Genomic DNA, 19201 nt, shown 5'->3' with positions numbered 1-19201 from the left:
ATTGGAGGATACAGTGAGTGTGCATCAAACCCATTGGAGGATACAGTGAGTGTGCATCAAACTCATTGGAGAATACAGAGTGTGCATCAAACCCATTGGAGGATACAGTGAGAGTGCATCAAACTCATTGGAGGATACAGTGAGTGTGCCTCAAACCCATTGGAGGATACAATGAGTGTGCCTCAAACCCATTGGAGGATACAATGAGTGTGCATCAAACTCATTGGAGGATACAGTGAGTGCATCAAACTCATTGGAGAATACAGTGTGTGCATCAAACCCATTGGAGGATACAGTGAGTGTGCCTCAAACCCATTGGAGGATACAGTGAGTGTGCATCAACCCCATTGGAGGATACAGTGAGTGTGCCTCAAACCCATTGGAGAATACAGTGAGTGCATCAAACCCATTGGAGGATACAGTGAGTGTGCATCAAACCCATTGGAGGATACAGTGAGTGTGCCTCAAACCCATTGGAGGATACAGTGAGTGTGCATCAAACTCATTGGAGGATACAGTGAGTGCATCAAACCCATTGAAGGATACAGTGAGTGTGCCTCAAACTCATTGGAGGATACAGTGAGTGTGCCTCAAACCCATTGGAGGATACAGTGAGTGCATCAAACTCATTGGAGAATACAATGTGTGCATCAAACTCATTGGAGGATACAGTGAGTGCATCAAACTCATTGGAGGATACAGTGAGTGCATCAAACTCATTGGAGGATACAGTGAGTGCATCAAACCCATTGGAGGATACAGTGAGTGTGCATCAACCCCATTGGAGGATACAGTGAGTGTGCATCAAACCCATTGGAGGATACAGTGTGTGCATCAAACTCATTGGAGAATACAGTGTGTGCATCAAACTCATTGGAGGATACAGTGTGTGCATTAAACCAAGTGGAGGGTGTATGAGAAAACAATGTAGCTCCCTTACTGTAATTAGGAAACACCAGGTTGAAGCTGGAAATTCTTCAATGATGAGTCGATATTTAAAAGAGGAGATAAGACAGACCCAGGTATTTACTTTCAATTCCATAACATACAGACTGGTGGCATTACTAAAGGGTGCAGGGTGAAGAACTGTCCAACAATGTGAAAGATATTCGATTAAAACTGCAAGAAGAATGCTTGACACTGACTGCTTTTTGACTAAAGGGAGGAGAAACCAAACTCGTGTGATTCTAGAGACAGGAACTCCAGCTCAGTTCCAGATGTTGCAGTGCTGTTATCCATGTGTCCCTGAGTCTGAAGCGACCTGGACCCTCGAGCACTAGACAGCGGTGCTGCAGTACTAGGAAAGTCCCACTCTTGTTCCGCGAGTATTAAGGGTTAACAAGGCGTGTCCGAGTCGCTGACAGACGGCGGCGCTGGCGAATGAGAGCAGGTTTCGCGGTGTGTGTCCGGGGTTAGGCGCGCACGTGCTTCCTCTTGTTGCAGAAAGAAGCTGGCGGCGCGTGCAGTGCACAGAGTGCTGGCTGGGAGCTCGAGGTAGGCAGAGGCACTTCGGCTTCTCGTTTTTATAACGTCGTTTATTTCCCAAGCAGAGCGGGTTAAGAGCCAGTGTTTGAACGTGGCTCTGGAAACGCCGTGTCTTTGGAAAGGGAGTGCTGCAGTGTGTCACGGAGGCCTTGTCGGAAGTACATCGTTGTTGTTATTATTATTATGACATCGCATTTGGAGCCTTTGTTGTTGGACACGTAGCCTGTAGAAACACGGAAGGTGATGATTACAGTGGTTCAGGAGTTTAAGTACAGTGTGGCATTTGTACTGCGTCATTGCACTATTTTCTACATTTGCCTCCATGGTATTGTTAATGCCGTCCATGGTATTATTAATTCCGTCTTGCATTGTTACATGTGCTCGCAGGGCAGTGGCGCAGTCTTGCATTGTTACATGTGCTCGCAGGGCAGTGGCGCAGTCTTGCATTGTTACATGTGCTCGCAGGGCAGTGGCGCAGTCTTGCATTGTTACATGTGCTCGCAGGGCAGTGGCGCAGTCTTGTTACATGTGCTCGCAGGGCAGTGGCGCAGTTTTGCATTGTTACATGTGCTCGCAGGGCAGTGGCGCAGTCTTGCATTGTTACATGTGCTCGCAGGGCAGTGGCGCAGTCTTGCATTGTTACATGTGCTCGCAGGGCAGTGGCGCAGTCTTGCATTGTTACATGTGCTCGCAGGGCAGTGGCGCAGTCTTGCATTGTTACATGTGCTCGCAGGGCAGTGGCGCAGTCTTGCATTGTTACATGTGCTCGCAGGGCAGTGGCGCAGTCTTGCATTGTTACATGTGCTCGCAGGGCAGTGGCGCAGTCTTGCATTGTTACATGTGCTCGCAGGGCAGTGGCGCAGTCTTGCATTGTTACATGTGCTCGCAGGGCAGTGGCGCAGTTTTGCATTGTTACATGTGCTCGCAGGGCAGTGGCGCAGTCTTGCATTGTTACATGTGCTCGCAGGGCAGTGGGGCAGTCTTGCATTGTTACATGTGCTCGCAGGGCAGTGGCGCAGTCTTGCATTGTTACATGTGCTAGTGCTTATAGGGTTTACTGGGACTTTTTCATGCTCCTAGTAGTTTCCATTTTGTACAGATTCATTGGGATGCATCTCAAATAAATAGAAAAACAGCAGAGTGTTCCAAAACAGTACTTCCCAAATAGCGCACCAGACTTTTATTCAAATCCTTTTATTAATATTTTATTTTAAGTGTCGACTAGTTGTCCTGTTTGACTGTTTTTATCTCAACTATTCAGCAATGAGTAGTTCATCTCTTGGGTTCTACAAGTGTACTTGCAGGCAGTCCTCTGGCTGATCCTTTCCCTCTTCCTGTGTTGTGTTCCAGAGTTGTGATTGGTGTGTCTGCTGGAAGTTTGCTGCACTCTGCTGCTCTGATCCGTTGGAGACCCACCTGCACTGACTGCTTCTCTTTGGCGGGTCGTGCCGTGATTTCCTTCACAAAGCCCCCTTTGCTGCTCCAGACAATGGAAGGGATGGAGCCTGAAGGCTCCCCGGCCAGGGTAGTGGAGAAGCGCCCCTGTCCAGAGGAGGAGAACCCCTGCCCAGGGAGCGCCAAAAAACCCAAACTGCAGGAGTCTGAGAATGGGGGGAGTGAGAAGAGAAAGGAGGAGGAGGAGATGCCTGTGGAGGAGGAGAGTGAGGAAGATGAGCTGGCAGGGCAAGGACAGGGAGGAGAAAGCTTTGCTGACATGATGAAGCACGGACTCACAGAGAAGGACGTTGGGATACTGAAGTTCGTCAGCAAACATGAGGGCTTCTCTGGGATCCTGAAGGAGAGGTGGGTGTGTCCGACAGCTGGAAGGGCTCTCCTTGGCTGGTGGAGGTTTTAATTCTCTTAATTTGATTTGGGCTTTTCAGATGTTATGGTTGTCAAACCTGGGAATTTGTTTTGTTAATTTAAAAACAAAAGAATACTGAGCGCTGATGAACAGCTTCAACAGACGCTCTCCTGAGCGCTGATGAACAGCTTCAACAGACGCTCTCCTGAGCGCTGATGAACAGCTTCAACAGACGCTCTCCTGAGCGCTGATGAACAGCTTCAACAGACGCTCTCAACCGTCAGGATTTCCGCTCTAGACTAAATCACCACACTTCACCAGTTTTGGCTGTTTGTTGTAGTGCCAAAAGGTGCATTGCTTCTGATGATGATGCAGACAAGTGAGGTTCCTCTGTGGTGATCCTCTAGAATGCAAAGTGAGCTCCCTCTGTGGTGATCCTCTAGAATGCAAAGTGAGCTCCCTCTGTGGTGATCCTCTAGAATGCAAAGTGAGCTCTCCTCTGTGGTGATCCTCTAGAATGCAAAGTGAGCTCCTCTAGAATGCAAAGTGTGGTGATCCTCTAGAATGCAAAGTGAGCTCCCTCTGTGGTGATCCTCTAGAATGCAAAGTGAGCTCCCTCTGTGGTGATCCTCTGGAATGCATCGGTAATGCTGTCTCAGGGGGCCCTGTCAGTCTGTAACTGTTTGTCACGTTTGTGTTCTCAGGTACTCAGACTTTGTGGTCCATGAGATCAGTAAAGAAGGCACAGTTTTGCATCTGGACGACCTGTCTGTGCCTGTGGATTCAGAGGTGAGCCTTTGCTAGCTAATGTCAGGCTGGGTAATGTGGGACAGCACTGGAATGGAAAGGGTTGCATAAGATCAAGGAAGCATGGCCACTGTGCTGGCCTGATCTCCCCACCTGCGACAGGAGGATCTGTTTGTAAAGCAGTACACAGAGCTGACAGGTTTGTGAAGGCGAAGGGAAGGACTGTTTATGCAGTGAAAGCCAGTGCTGTTGGAGAACAGTAGGTGCAGTAGTAGAGCTTATTGGTGAAATGAATAGGGGATTAATAATACACTGTAATATCCTGGGATAATGTAAGGGTTTCAATGCGGCCAGGAAGCTGGTTTAGTTTTGGAGTGCACAGTGTATGCTTTTACCCTACTGTGCGTGTTTGCAGAGAGCATGCATGCTGTGACACTGCTGTCGTCTCCCCAGGACCCTCCTCTGGATGTGTCAGAGGTGCTGACTGAGGAGCAGAAAAAGCAGCTGGAGGATCTGCAGCAGTTCAAGAATAAGGAGGGCACTGTGTCCCTGGAGGTGAGGGGTCTCAGCCTACAGGGGAGAGGAGGAGGAGGAGCAGGCAGTGACAGAGCAGGGGGGCCTTCACTCCGATGCACTGCTTTTACTGGGTGAAGTCTTGTAAGCATTATTATTTGGAATTTAAACATCCCCTTCTGGGAAGAGAAGCACACCCTACTGCTCCAGGCTGTGTAGTGTGTCTATAGCCCTGTCCCTGTCCCCTCAGGTCTTGGAGGACAGTAAAGAGAAGCACACCCTACTGCTCCAGGCTGTGTAGTGTGTCTATAGCCCTGTCCCTGTCCCCTCAGGTCTTGGAGGACAGTAAAGAGAAGCACACCCTACTGCTCCAGGCTGTGTAGTGTGTCTATAGCCCTGTCCCTGTCCCCTCAGGTCTTGGAGGACAGTAAAGAGAAGCACACCCTACTGCTCCAGGCTGTGTAGTGTGTCTATAGCCCTGTCCCTGTCCCCTCAGGTCTTGGAGGACAGTAAAGAGAAGCACACCCTACTGCTCCAGGCTGTGTAGTGTGTCTATAGCCCTGTCCCTGTCCCCTCAGGTCTTGGAGGACAGTAAAGAGAAGCACACCCTACTGCTCCAGGCTGTGTAGTGTGTCTATAGCCCTGTCCCTGTCCCCTCAGGTCTTGGAGGACAGTAAAGAGAAGCACACCCTACTGCTCCAGGCTGTGTAGTGTGTCTATAGCCCTGTCCCTGTCCCCTCAGGTCTTGGAGGACAGTAAAGAGAAGCACACCCTACTGCTCCAGGCTGTGTAGTGTGTCTATAGCCCTGTCCCTGTCCCCTCAGGTCTTGGAGGACACTAAAGAGAAGCGCACTCTGCTGCATCAGGCAGTGAAGTCTCTGTTCCCTGGGCTGTGTGTTCTGAAGACAGTGGAGCTCTCTAGGGACGCAGGTTCATTGTGGCCTACCATGCTGCCGGGAAGAAAGTTCACTGTGCTAGGTACTAGCGGTACTTGTAGTGAGCCAAACACCTTTTCACTCTGTGTCTGTTCAATGTGCTATCTCTCTACGCTCATTCTGTGCTGTACCAAAACTGTGTGTTCTGTTCAATGTGCTATATCTCTAGCGCTCTCTGGCTCTGATTCTGTGCTGTACGGTGTCTGTGTGTTCTGTTCAATGTGCTATCTCTCTAGCGCTCTCTGCCTCTGATTCTGTGCTGTACGGTGTCTGTGTGTTCTGTTCAATGTGCTATCTCTCTAGCGCTCTCTGATTCTGTGCTGTACGGTGTCTGTGTGTTCTGTTCAATGTGCTATCTCTCTAGCGCTCTCTGATTCTGTGCTGTACGGTGTCTGTGTGTTCTGTTCAATGTGCTATCTCTCTAGCGCTGTCTGATTCTGTGCTGTACGGTGTCTGTGTGTTCTGTTCAATGTGCTATCTCTCTAGCGCTCTCTGATTCTGTGCTGTACGGTGTCTGTGTGTTCTGTTCAATGTGCTATCTCTCTAGCGCTCTCTGATTCTGTGCTGTACGGTGTCTGTGTGTTCTGTTCAATGTGCTATCTCTCTAGCGCTCTCTGATTCTGTGCTGTACGGTGTCTGTGTGTTCTGTTCAATGTGCTATCTCTCTAGCGCTCTGCCTCTGATTCTGTGCTGTACGGTGTCTGTGTGTTCTGTTCAATGTGCTATCTCTCTAGCGCTCTCTGATTCTGTGCTGTACGGTGTCTGTGTGTTCTGTTCAATGTGCTATCTCTCTAGCGCTCTCTGATTCTGTGCTGTACGGTGTCTGTGTGTTCTGTTCAATGTGCTATCTCTCTAGCGCTCTCTGCCTCTGATTCTGTGCTGTACGGTGTCTGTGTGTTCTGTTCAATGTGCTATCTCTCTAGCGCTCTCTGATTCTGTGCTGTACGGTGTCTGTGTGTTCTGTTCAATGTGCTATCTCTCTAGCGCTCTCTGCCTCTGATTCTGTGCTGTACGGTGTCTGTGTGTTCTGTTCAATGTGCTATCTCTCTAGCGCTCTCTGCCTCTGATTCTGTGCTGTACGGTGTCTGTGTGTTCTGTTCACTGTGCTGTCTCTGTTCTAACGCTCTCTCTGTTCTGACCTTGTCTCGACGCAAGGCTACTTGAAGGTGAAATGAAGCGTTTGTCAAGGCTTGCCTGTGGAGGCTTTTGTTCTTATTCAGTTCTCTAATGCGGTTCTTAACAGAATCAAATGTGTGTTTGGCAGACAGATAAAGATATTCAATATCTGCTTGTATATATTGGTTGGGTTTGCTTCCAGGTAATTCTAGTTCATGTATTTTATTGCCATGATGTCAGTATGCTCGTTGTTTGGTGCATGCTGTATATTCTGTTGTACCCAGTGTCCACTCCCTGCATGTGGTCTCCTCTCCCATCTCGATGGGCTGGGAGGGAGCTTCGGGGAAGCTGAGAGTTCGCTGCATGTCCCGTGCATGTGGAAGCCGGTCTCAAATGCATTGCACGTTGTTTTTGGGATAGATTCAGACTAGATCCCCAACCCGCAGATCCACAAATGCCTCCCTAAAATCATTTCTGTGGATCTTAACCTTTCTGTAACGCACATTCCTCTGGCTGAGCTCTCCCAAGCAGACTGACTCTTTCACTGTAGATGAAGTCAGATACATGCTGCACTCAGACTTTCTCCTCTGGCGTTCATGTGATCGGCCCCTGATATATCCTGGGGAAGGAGAAACTTCCACTTGCACACAATCGCAGCAGTCAGCAACCACATCAGCTTATTCTCTTTCAGCAGTAATATAAGTGAATGTTAAATGCGGTTATAGTTAGTGAATTTGGGAAATTGCCCTCACATAACTACTGTATGAGCAGGAGTATCCCAGACGCTACACAACTCGCGTGGCTGTTCAAATAAAAACGTTTGCATTCCAGTGCAGCTTCCCTCTCTGCTGCACAGAAAAGTTGGCACTCGACATTTCCTGACTCCTCATCGCATGCTACCAGAACCTTCCCTTTTATAATTGTTTTCACTTTCCTTGTGGCACACTGACTCTCAGTGAATTATAATTAACCTCAGTAACACTGTTTTGTGCTCCTTTTGCTGTTCTCTGGTTGGACAGAGCTCCGAACTGCACCAGGTAAGAATCGCCTGCCCTCCGCTCTGTGAGTAATGAGATGGCACCAGGCCGGGCTGGGGAACGGGAGTGGGGAGGGTGGAGGCAGGGAGGCATGTACCCTGCTGGGAGGGGAAGTAGAGACCTCCAAACACCATGTTCCCATTGAGGCGTGTCTAAGGGTATCCTGTGAGAGAAGGTATCCCTAAACACACCAGATTGATTTTTAGCTGCTGATCATATTTAATTTATAATTAAATAGTTGAATTATCAAGCAGGTTGAAGCGAGACACTTGATGTGAGGTGTACAGACTCTCACTCACACACACAGAGGTCAGGTTCTGGGTAGTGTGTAGTGCTTGCAGTAGAGGGCTGTAAGGGAGGTCTCTAGGGCTGAGTTTGAGTGCAGAATGAGTAAAGAATGCCCCTTCGTGTCTCTCTCTGACTAAAGCCCCCAGGAAGCACTCGTGGCCCAAGAGCAGAGGGAATTTCTGCCACTGCACCCTCTACAAGGAGAACAAGGACACCATGGAGGCCATCAACGTGCTCTCCAAGTTCCTCAGGCAAGGCTGCCCGGCTTCATTCGTGTATTGCAAGGTCGACACGCTGGCCTGCTGAGAGCAATCCACTGAGTTTGTCTCGTATGGGATTTGTCAGTGTTGTAATTCCCCTGTTGCACAATGATGAAGATTGCCCTCCTGTGCATTTCAATGGCATAGCCATGGCGATATCTCAGGACATTGCCACGGTTCATTTCAGGGATGGAAATAAGACATAGGAGCTTGATCAGCCCCAGTGTGTATAGATAACAGGTGTGTCTTATTAAACTCCTAGTAAAACCAGGATGGATCAGACTGCTTTGCAAGGAGTCTTCCCATTGTTGTGGTTTATAATTTGAGCTGACCTCCTAGCCATGATGCAGTTTGGAACTCCAGTATGTGTGGTTGTGGGATGTCGTCACTTCTCGGGCAGTAGAAGACAAGAAGGCGTGTCGACATCCCACAACAACACACACCCTTTATTATTACATACCAGTCATTCAAACAAGCCTTTTTTTATGTTTTGTTTCTGAAGTAATTGGGGAGAAAATAAATGCATTTAATTCCTTGACAAAGGGAGTAAGAAGTTGGAGCCGTGTTGTTGAGGGCAGAGATGCACAGCTGCAGTACCTCTGCTGGTGATCAGGGATTCTGTCAATGTGTGGTTACAAAGGGAGTAAGAAGTTGGAGCCATGCTTGCCTTGTTGAGGGCGGAGATGCACAGCAGCATAATGTCTGTGTGGATGCAGAGATCCGCTTCTAATGACAATCGTTTTGCATCCTGCAGAATAAAGCCGAACCTCATTTCCTACATGGGAACCAAAGACAAAAGAGCGATCACCGTCCAGAGGATTGCTGTGCAAAAGTAAGTGCATCCCTTCAGTTCATTCTCCTTGCACTTTGGATTTCTTCATTTTCTCCAGTTGCAGATCAGTCTGCAGGGGACTAGCTTTCAGGTTGCTTTTCAGTTGTGACCAGTGCTTTTGCATTCAGTACAAATCAATAGGTGTGGCTGAAAATTCAAAATTATGGAACCTGGTATATAATATTTGGTATTTTAATAGTTAAAATAAACTCAATTTGATGGTCCTACTTTTTTCAGGATTTTTAATCTAGGAAACATGTAGTCTCATTGCGTCTGTCTCTCCCTGTCCCCCGTCCCCCCCCTCCAGGATCACTGCTCAGAGACTTTCTCACCTCAACACGTGCCTGATGAACTTCAAGCTAGGGAACTTCTCCTACCAGAAACACCCCTTGAAACTGGGGGAGCTGCAGGGAAACCACTTCACTGTGGTGATCAGGTGAGACCAGGCTTCTGTGTGGGACTGCCCGGGTCTAGATGTTGGAGCTGGGAGGGAGGCAGTGTGGTGTAGTGCACTGGTTTTCAGCCTGTGGTATCTGTACCAGTGCTGGAATGTGACAGGCTTGCCCCTGGTACACACTGGCTCAGTCACACCATCGTATCAATCTGTCTGTACCACTGAATCACAGAGAGATGAGAAAGCATGATGCAGGACTGCAGACCAGACTGTCACTGAAGTGGGTGAAATGCGACAACAATGTTTTGATTCGCTGTTTTTCGGGGTTAGGCACAAAAATGCTGCCTCTCCCTTTTGAAAGCATGTGTCACTGTTTAGGAATGCAAAGTGATATTGGTCTGTATATAAAAAAAAACATAGCTTACATGTTTTAATAAACTGAAGTGTGAGAAGGATGGTAACAATTTCATCAAATACAAATGCTTTTAAGTCCTGAGAGGTGATGTGACACCTGCAGAATACAAGAACCCCAGTTTCTTGCAACAGATGTGATGGAGACCAAGCGTGTGTGAGTTGGTTTGTAAAAATGTAACCTTGAACGAACAATTGAATTTAAGAAATGTAGAACGAGGACAGCGAAAAATGAAAATAATAATAAAACACTTAGGGTTTGTGCCGTTAACACAATGCCATGAAAACGAAGATAATTATTTTAATGAAGGGATGTAATGCAGCAAAAATCTGAACAATTAAACAACAAAGGAAGTGAAAAGGGTGCCAAGCTGGAAAATGATCTGAACTCGAGTAGCCCAGCATGCTTTCACCAGTCAAATTGTAGAGTGTCTCAGTACAGCTTTCAAGCAACACGAATGGATTTGTTTTCGTCTGTTGCGTCTTGCATCCCAGATATAATAGATGTAGTTACAATGTTTACCATCAGGAGTTTAAGGATGATTTAATTGTGCAGCAGCTTCCCCAGTTCGATGATGAGCTGATATCTCTTCAGCCAGAGAACGGTCATTTCAGAGTACCGTTCCCTTCGTGTAACAGTATGTAGCTGAGGTTTGTACTAAAGCAGGGTTACCTGTTGCAGGGGAAAAACGTTTATTTCTGAAAGTGAACATTTCAGGAAAATCAGAGCAGAACACCCAGAAATATTGCTGAGAAAAAAATAAACTAAAATAAAGGGAATTCAAATGAGAAGTACTGCGCGCACTTGATTGCAGTGAACAAATAAAATAAATAATAAAACACCATTCACAATGTAGCTCTCAATTTAAATTAGTTTTTACTGAAAGATAAACCATAACATGTAATTGTGAGAGCTGTTTGTGTTGTGTGACCTGGTCTCGGTTTTACAACAGCAGTTTAAGATTGCACTGTTACTGATACACCTGGTACTCCCTCTTGGAAGCACTGGTACTTGGATGAAAAGGTTCAAAACCACGGTGTAGTGGATAGAGGTGAGGGGCTAGAGCGGAGGGGCTGGGAGGGAGGCAGTGTGGTGTAGTGGAGAGAGCGGAGGGGCTGGGAGGGAGGCGGTGTGGTGTAGTGGTGAGAGCGGAGGGGCTGGGAGGGAGGCGGTGTGGTGTAGTGGAGAGAGCGGAGGGGCTGGGAGGGAGGCAGTGTGGTGTAGTGGTGAGAGCGGAGGGGCTGGGAGGGAGGCAGTGTGGTGTAGTGGTGAGAGCGGAGGGACTGGGAGGGAGGCAGTGTGGTGTAGTGGTGAGAGCGGAGGGGCTGGGAGGGAGGCAGTGTGGTGTAGTGGTGAGAGCGGAGGGGCTGGGAGGGAGGCAGTGTGGTGTAGTGGTGAGAGCGGAGGGGCTGGGAGGGAGGCGGTGTGGTGTAGTGGTGAGAGCGGAGGGGCTGGGAGGGAGGCGGTGTGGTGTAGTGGTGAGAGCGGAGGGGCTGGGAGGGAGGCGGTGTGGTGTAGTGGTGAGAGCGGAGGGGCTGGGAGGGAGGCGGTGTGGTGTAGTGGTGAGAGCGGAGGGGCTGGGAGGAATGAACTGCACTAACAGCTGTTTAAGTTAAGGCTGTCTTGTTGTCAGGAATATCTCCGGGTCGAATGAGCAGGTGGAGCTAGCTATGGTCTCACTGCGGGAGACGGGATTCATCAATTACTACGGCATGCAGCGCTTCGGGACCACTGCGGTGCCAACCTACCAGGTCGGGAGGTGAGCTGCCATAATCGCCCCTGTGTCTGACTTCAAACTGAGTCTGGATTAAATGGGTTTGCTAATGTCAGTGTTATTGTAGCAAGTGCTGTTGTTGTTTATTTCTTAGTAGATGCCCTTGTCTAGGGCGACTTACAGTTGTTACAAAATATCACCTTGCAGATAAGAGTTATAAAGTACAGTAAAGCTAGCTGTGAAGTTAGCTGTAAAGTACAATAAAGTTACATAACATTAAATTCAAATAAGCACGAGGTAGAGTACAGTAGATGATTGTGTGTCGGGGAGAGTTTGACTCTGCAGTTAACTTTACAGAAAAATAAATTCTTACACGAGTAAAGTCCAGTAAGAGCTTGTAATAAGTATGATAGATAGCAGAGAACGATTTCAAGTAAGAGCAATAAAAACTAATAAACCATGACTAAGGATCCCTGTAGGAGTAAAAAGATACAGGAAGTAGTAGTGTGTTGCATGCTAGGGAACATTTGTATTGTTTTTCTGTTGACATTAGAAATGCACTTGAGCTGGAATGACCATGGAGGGAAATTAGCTAAAAGCTCATTTGTGAAATTCATAAAGAAAGCTGTGTTTCCATTAAAATATTGAAACGATCAGTGAGGCAGTTCATTGTGAAATCAAAGAATGGTTGGCTGTTTTTCTTTTAAATGTAATCCTGAGTTTCTGCATTCCTCTCAATCAGGGCCATCCTGCAGGGCAATTGGAAGGAGGTGATTGATTTAATCCTGAAGCCCCGACCTGGAGGTAAAGTGCTGTCATCATGCCGCTCTGCGAGTGGCCCCACTGCCCCCGGCTCAGCAGTGTAGTCTGGTTTAGCATTGCCTGGACTCAGCTTTCTGACATGGACTCATTCATAATATTACATCTTCATTGAGTGCATGCATCTTCTGGGTGCTTTCTAACAGATAAGAGTACAGAACACACATACACAGTACCCTCCTCATACATACTGAACTATAAAAAACATCCACATTGTTTTGAATTCTATTGTGGTTTACCTTGGTGCTGGCAAAGCCCTGTACATGGAGAATTGGTGTTTGCAATGAGCAATGGGGTTATTGTCAATGTGTTTCTCTGTCTCTGTGTGCAGTGAGGAATGGGGTTATTGTCAATGTGTTTCTCTGTCTCTGTGTGCAGTGAGGAATGGGGTTATTGTCAGTCAGTATGTATCTCTCTCCCACTCCCTCTGTGTGTAGCTGAGAAGGGGTACCTGGTGCAGTGTCGTGAGGAGTGGGCTCGCTCTCAGGACCCCGAGGCTGCGCTCAGGAAGCTGCCGGTGAAGCGATGTGTGGAGGGGCAGCTGCTGCGCGGACTCTCCAGCTACGGGAAGAACAACATCATCGCTGCGTTCGGCATCGTGAGTCGAGACGCTCTGTCCTATTGCAGGACTAGAACACACTGGAAGCTGCCTTCACTTGTGCTGTTCCATGCTGCACTGTAGTGCTACAAGTGATTGTTCCAAGGACAGTCATCTGAAATTGCATTTCATGTATTGGGAAAAAAATTGTAAATACTTGTATTAAATCTGCAACTCCCAATAGTGAAACCCAAATTTGACTGTAAAAGCTCAGCAGTCCCTTGAATCTTAATACATGTTGCTGCTGTTGGTAATCAAGCACTTGAAGAGTGGTTGACAGTGCTGTAGAAACACTTCACTATTGTACAGCTGAAGCAACATGCAGTTTTCTGATCATCACTGATGAGCCCCCCTCCCCTGTGCTGGTCCTCAGATCCCCAGGAACAACCGGCTGATGTACATCCACAGCTACCAGAGCTACTTGTGGAACAACCTGGTGAGCCGGCGCATTGAGGAGTTCGGGCTGAAGGCAGTGCCGGGGGACCTGGTGCTGAGGGGAGGTGAGGCAGAGAGTGTAGAGCAGGGCTTCGTGCCACGAGTCCTGGGTTTCAGCGTTTCCCTCCTCAGGGTAAATTATTTAAATGGCCAGGAAATTGCCAGGAGTTTTATCTGTCAGGCCTCTGTGTCAGTGTGCGCTGAACTGGACACACTTCTCATCACATAGTGTGTTTGTGTCTCTGTTTCTCTGTGTGTGAGATGTGTGTGTGTGTGTCTGTCTCTCTCTCTCTCTCTGTCTCTGTGTGTGAGATGTGTGTGTGTGTCTGTGTCTCTCTCTCTCTCTTTCTGTGTGTCTGTGTCTCTCTGTGTATGTGTCTCTGTATGTGAGGGGTGTGTGTCTCTGTGTCTCTGTCTCTCTGTGTATGTGTCTCTGTGTGTGAGGTGTGTGTGTGTCTGTCTGTCTCTCTCTCTCTTTCTGTGTGTATGTGTCTCTGTGTGTGTGTGTCTGTGTGTCTCTCTCTCTCTGTGTATGTGTCTCTGTGTGTGAGATGTGTGTGTGTGTGTGTGTCTGTCTCTCTCTCTCTGTGTGAGATGTGTGTGTGTGTGTGTGTGTGTGTGTCTGTGTCTCTCTTTCTGTGTGTCTGTGTCTCTGTGTCTCTGTCTCTCTGTGTGTGAGATGTGTGTGTCTGTCTCTCTGTGTGTGTCTCTCTGTGTGTGAGATGTGTGTCTGTGTCTCTGTCTCTCTGTGTCTGTCTCTGTGTCTCTGTGTGTGTCTCTCTCTCTCTCTGTGTGTGTCTCTGTCTCTTTGTGTGAGATTTGTGTGTCTGTGTCTCTGTCTCTGTGTGTCTCTGTCTCTCTGTGTCTGTGTGTGTCTCTGTCTCTCTCTCTCTGTGTGTGTCTGTCTCTGTGTGTGTCTCTCTCTCTCTGTGTGTGTCTCTGTCTCTCTGTGTGTGTCTCTGTCTCTCTGTGTGTGTCTCTGTCTCTCTGTGTGTGAGATGTGTGTGTCTCTGTCTCTCTGTGTGTGTCTCTGTCTCTGTGTGTGTTTGGAAACTATCTTGTTTATTTTGTTTCCTCCTGCAGCGACGGCGGAGCCCCTGTCAGAGTCAGAGGTTGCTGACTACTCCATCCATGACGTGGTGATGCCTCTGCCTGGCTTTGATGTCATTTACCCCACACACACGAGTGAGTGCCCCTGGTGTAGCAGCACTGCGCCCTCACACACTGCGGGTCCTAGTTTCGGGTTATTTCTAAAAGATAAACGTTTGTCTACTTGAATTAGTTTATTGGGTTTCAGTTGCAAGGAGGTTCTGGATGATTATTTGGAAGTCTGGTATTATGTGTGTCTCTCGCTGTGTGCTCTCAGTTGGGGACGGCTACAAAGAGATGATGGAGGCAGACAACCTGGACATCAACAACATGAGGCACAAGATCCGCGACTACTCCCTCTCCGGAGCGTACCGCAAAATCATCACCCGCCCGCAGGATGTCAGCTGGTGAGTGGAGTGACAGCCCACTGTGTATCTGACACTGAGCACACCCACTGTGTATCTGACACTGAGCACACCCTCTGTGTCTCTGACACTGAGGAACACAGTATTTCAGAGCATTCGGCCTCCAGAAGTGATGGCTGGAACCCTCTGGCTGTTTTAAAGTATGTATAAAACATAGAAACGATTGTGGGACCTGTTTGGTTTCACAAAGCCTGTGTCTCATTTATTTTGGAGGTTTTTAACTAAAGAACAGTGACAGTGTGTCTGTTTTAATGGTGTGTTTAATGAGTAGGGGTGGATGTTTCCCTGGGTTTGATCCAGCTCTGTGTGTGTGAAGCTCTCACTGTAGTGGTCTGTGTTCCCCTCTAACGCTGTTGTTGAAATGGGTTTGATGTTCACTGCTGACGTGTGGCCCCCAGGTGAATTGTTCAAGTCACATTCAGGCATCTTCCTTTCCTGTCCTCAGGGAGGTGATCTCATATGATGATCTCAAGATCCCGCTGGTCCACACCGACGTTGAGAAGCTGGAAGGGAAGCTGCCTCCTGTGTACCCTAAAGGTGAGGCCCCCCTCCGTTCTGTGACCCTGCTTCCACAGTCCTGCGCATATCGTCAGTGCTCAGCCTGCTCTTGTCATGCATGTGCTTTCTTTGTATTTTTTAATTATCTGTGAATTTCAGATAAGTGTGTGGTTAAACTCAAGTGTAAAAAGTAACTATCAGTTTAAACGTTTTGGCAGTGGCTTTAAAATCAATATGGGAACTAAACTGAAAGACGAACACATTTGGCACACAACGGGAATTTGTCGAGTGCTGCACTGTGAGCCGGTATTGTAACTGAGCCCTGAATAATGGTGCTTGTGGTGTGAGGTGGATAGACAGACGCTGACGCTCCCCCTCTCGTCTTTTCTCCTCCTCCTGTCTGAGCCAGAAGGGAAGTACCGCGCGCTGCGGATGGAGTTCTCCCTGCCCCCCTCCTGCTACGCCACCATGGCGATCCGCGAGGTTCTGAAGATGGACACAAGCATCAAGAACCAGACGCAGCTCAACACTGTGTGGCTGCGCTGAGGCTGGCTGCAGGCAGGGTGCTGGGCACTCTTACACTGTGTGTGTGTGTGCACTGGGGTGGAAGTGACTCCCACTGCACAGCAGTCTGATCCATTCCTGGTTTTACTGAGTTCAATAAGACTCACCTGAGCTTATTACCTACTGTATACACAGTGGCTAATGAAGCTTGTAATAAAACTTGGCATGGGAAAACTCCTGTGCAGTAGGAGTCTTATTTCCATCGCTTGTGTGTGAGAGAGGCAGCAGTGATGGAAACACGCTTTGTCGTAAGGGTGGGATTTTGCCATTATGTTATTTATCCCTGTTCAGTCAGCACTGTATCCTCTTTGTAATATGCAGGCAGGGTAACAGCACCATACTGTTGCACTCTGTGTGTGTGAGAGTGAGAGATAGCGTATTAGTCTAGTTTTGTGAGCATGGCAGAATGACTGACACACTCTTCGAGAGAGAGAGAGAGAGAATGTGTATGTGTATTAGACTAGTTTTATGAGCATGGCAGGCTGGCTGACACACACACACACACACTTCTGTACTGTGGGGTGGGGAGGCTGTGTGTGTATGTGTTTGTGTTGTTTTTTGCTCACATGGCCGTGTGTGTGTGTGTGTGTGTGCGCTGTCCTGACCTTGCAGATCTGCTGGCTGCATTGAGGGTGTGTGCCCCTGCCCCTGAGCGGAGTCCAGAACAAGGCTGGAGCTGCAATGAGCACAGGGCTGCCACAGAAGAGTACAAGCAGAAAGCAGACTTTCCCATGCTCAGTGAAGAACAGGCCCTGTAGCTGCTTCAAAACCACAATGTCATGTCATGTAATATATAAGGTCTCATTGTGTCTTCTTGTAAGAGATTTTTAACAAGAGAAAAAATAATTTTATTTTTAATGAGGTGGGTGAGAGTGTTCTAGATGCTGAAGGTTTCTGTATCTTGTGATTTTGCTGCTTTGGCACAAGGATTCAGGGGAAGCAAGGGGTGGATCAGATCATTAGAGGCTTCTTGTCCACTGAGGGACGTTTGGGCTGCATTTGTTCTGTCTCAAGGCTAGAGATGTGAAGCGGCAGCTGCAGCTCCCCAGAGCTACGTGTCGGGCAGCTTCACTGCTCTCGCAGAATCCAAACAAGTTATGGAAACTGGGGAAAAAAAACATTAACTACCTGCAAAAGTTTAATCATATTTGGGTGTTTCATGAAACAGGACCGAATGCGGTAGGATACGGTGGCCGGCTTTCAAAGCTCTTGTAACAGCAGGCTCTTCAAATACGTGAGACCAGAACTGCAGTGAAGGCCTGTGTTGTGATGCCCTTGTGAGCACTTCTCTCTGAAGATCACTGGTAAGAATGACAGGGCTGCAGCCCGTTTCCAGGGCATGCCTCGCCTGTGTGGGACAGTAAAGATGAGGATACAGAAACACCAGCACAAAGTAAATACGCTCTTTTCCTAGTTTTTTTTTAGTTTTTTTTTTAACTACTATAGTTTCATTTCAGTCTGATTTGTTGTAACTGCTCATATCTTGGCACAATAATTAAACTTTAGATTGAAAGCAGTTACTGCTTTCTCTTCAGTGGTGGTCTGGTTTTATTTATTTTTTCCAGGTTATTTATAAATAACTGAATTTTGTTAAAATAAGTTATTAAACTACACAGCAGGGTAATTGTGGGAATTATACTGGTGCATCTAAAGAGGGGAATGGGACTCAAATCAAATGAACAGCAGCACCTCCACTGCACCGTGCAGAACTGATACAGGGAGGAGGAGGGACCAAACAAACAGCAGCACCTCCACTGCACAGTGCAGAACTGATACAGGGAGGAGGAGGGACCCTCCACTGCACAGTGCAGAACAGGGAGGAGGAGGGACCAAACAAACAGCACCCTCCACTGCACAGTGCAGAACTGATACAGGGAGGAGGAGGGACCAAACAAACAGCAGCACCTCCACTGCACAGTGCAGAACTGATACAGGGAGGAGGAGGGACCAAACAAACAGCAGCACCTCCACTGCACAGTGCAGAACTGATACAGGGAGGAGGAGGGACCAAACAAACAGCAGCACCTCCACTGCACAGTGCAGAACTGATACAGGGAGGAGGAGGGACCAAACAAACAGCAGCACCTCCACTGCACAGTGCAGAACTGATACAGGGAGGAGGAGGGACCAAACAAACAGCAGCACCTCCACTGCACAGTGCAGAACTGATACAGGGAGGAGGAGGGACCAAACAAACAGCAGCACCTCCACTGCACAGTGCAGAACTGATACAGGGAGGAGGAGGGACCAAACAAACAGCAGCACCTCCACTGCACAGTGCAGAACTGATACAGGGAGGAGGAGGGACCAAACAAACAGCAGCACCTCCACTGCACAGTGCAGAACTGATACAGGGAGGAGGAGGGACCAAACAAACAGCAGCACCTCCACTGCACAGTGCAGAACTGATACAGGGAGGAGGAGGGACCAAACAAACAGCAGCACCTCCACTGCACAGTGCAGAACTGATACAGGGAGGAGGAGGGACCAAACAAACAGCAGCACCTCCACTGCACAGTGCAGAACTGATACAGGGAGGAGGAGGGACCAAACAAACAGCAGCACCTCCACTGCACAGTGCAGAACTGATACAGGGAGGAGGAGGGACCAAACAAACAGCAGCACCTCCACTGCACAGTGCAGAACTGATACAGGGAGGAGGAGGGACCAAACAAACAGCAGCACCTCCACTGCACAGTGCAGAACTGATACAGGGAGGAGGAGGGACCAAACAAACAGCAGCACCTCCACTGCACAGTGCAGAACTGATACAGGGAGGAGGAGGGACCAAACAAACAGCAGCACCTCCACTGCACAGTGCAGAACTGATACAGGGAGGAGGAGGGACCAAACAAACAGCAGCACCTCCACTGCACAGTGCAGAACTGATACAGGGAGGAGGAGGGACCAAACAAACAGCAGCACCTCCACTGCACAGTGCAGAACTGATACAGGGAGGAGGAGGGACCAAACAAACAGCAGCACCTCCACTGCACAGTGCAGAACTGATACAGGGAGGAGGAGGGACCAAACAAACAGCAGCACCTCCACTGCACAGTGCAGAACTGATACAGGGAGGAGGAGGGACCAAACAAACAGCAGCACCTCCACTGCACAGTGCAGAACTGATACAGGGAGGAGGAGGGACCAAACAAACAGCAGCACCTCCACTGCACAGTGCAGAACTGATACAGGGAGGAGGAGGGACCAAACAAACAGCAGCACCTCCACTGCAC

The 19201-nt window shown here is 48.4% G+C and overlaps 1 protein-coding gene across 1 annotated transcript; it reads left to right on the top strand.

Annotated features, from left to right (window-relative positions):
• The first annotated feature begins 1412 nt into the window (after window positions 1–1412).
• On the top strand, window positions 1413–16051 carry LOC121317953 (pseudouridylate synthase 7 homolog). The gene is given in 19 exon segments (XM_041254046.1): window positions 1413–1494; window positions 2836–3288; window positions 3994–4078; window positions 4490–4591; window positions 5374–5469; window positions 5472–5513; window positions 7465–7471; window positions 7617–7637; window positions 8065–8176; window positions 8940–9017; window positions 9325–9453; window positions 11457–11582; window positions 12280–12341; window positions 12794–12954; window positions 13328–13454; window positions 14473–14574; window positions 14756–14885; window positions 15349–15440; window positions 15811–16051. Coding segments are annotated over 18 exon segments (1923 nt in total). The 5' UTR covers window positions 1413–1494; window positions 2836–2974; the 3' UTR covers window positions 15948–16051.
• Window positions 16052–19201: the final 3150 nt, after the last annotated feature.

Source organism: Polyodon spathula, chromosome 7, assembly GCF_017654505.1.
Source record: "Polyodon spathula isolate WHYD16114869_AA chromosome 7, ASM1765450v1, whole genome shotgun sequence".
Classification (NCBI taxonomy): domain Eukaryota; kingdom Metazoa; phylum Chordata; class Actinopteri; order Acipenseriformes; family Polyodontidae; genus Polyodon; species Polyodon spathula.
This window is presented reverse-complemented; position numbering and strand designations above follow the sequence as displayed.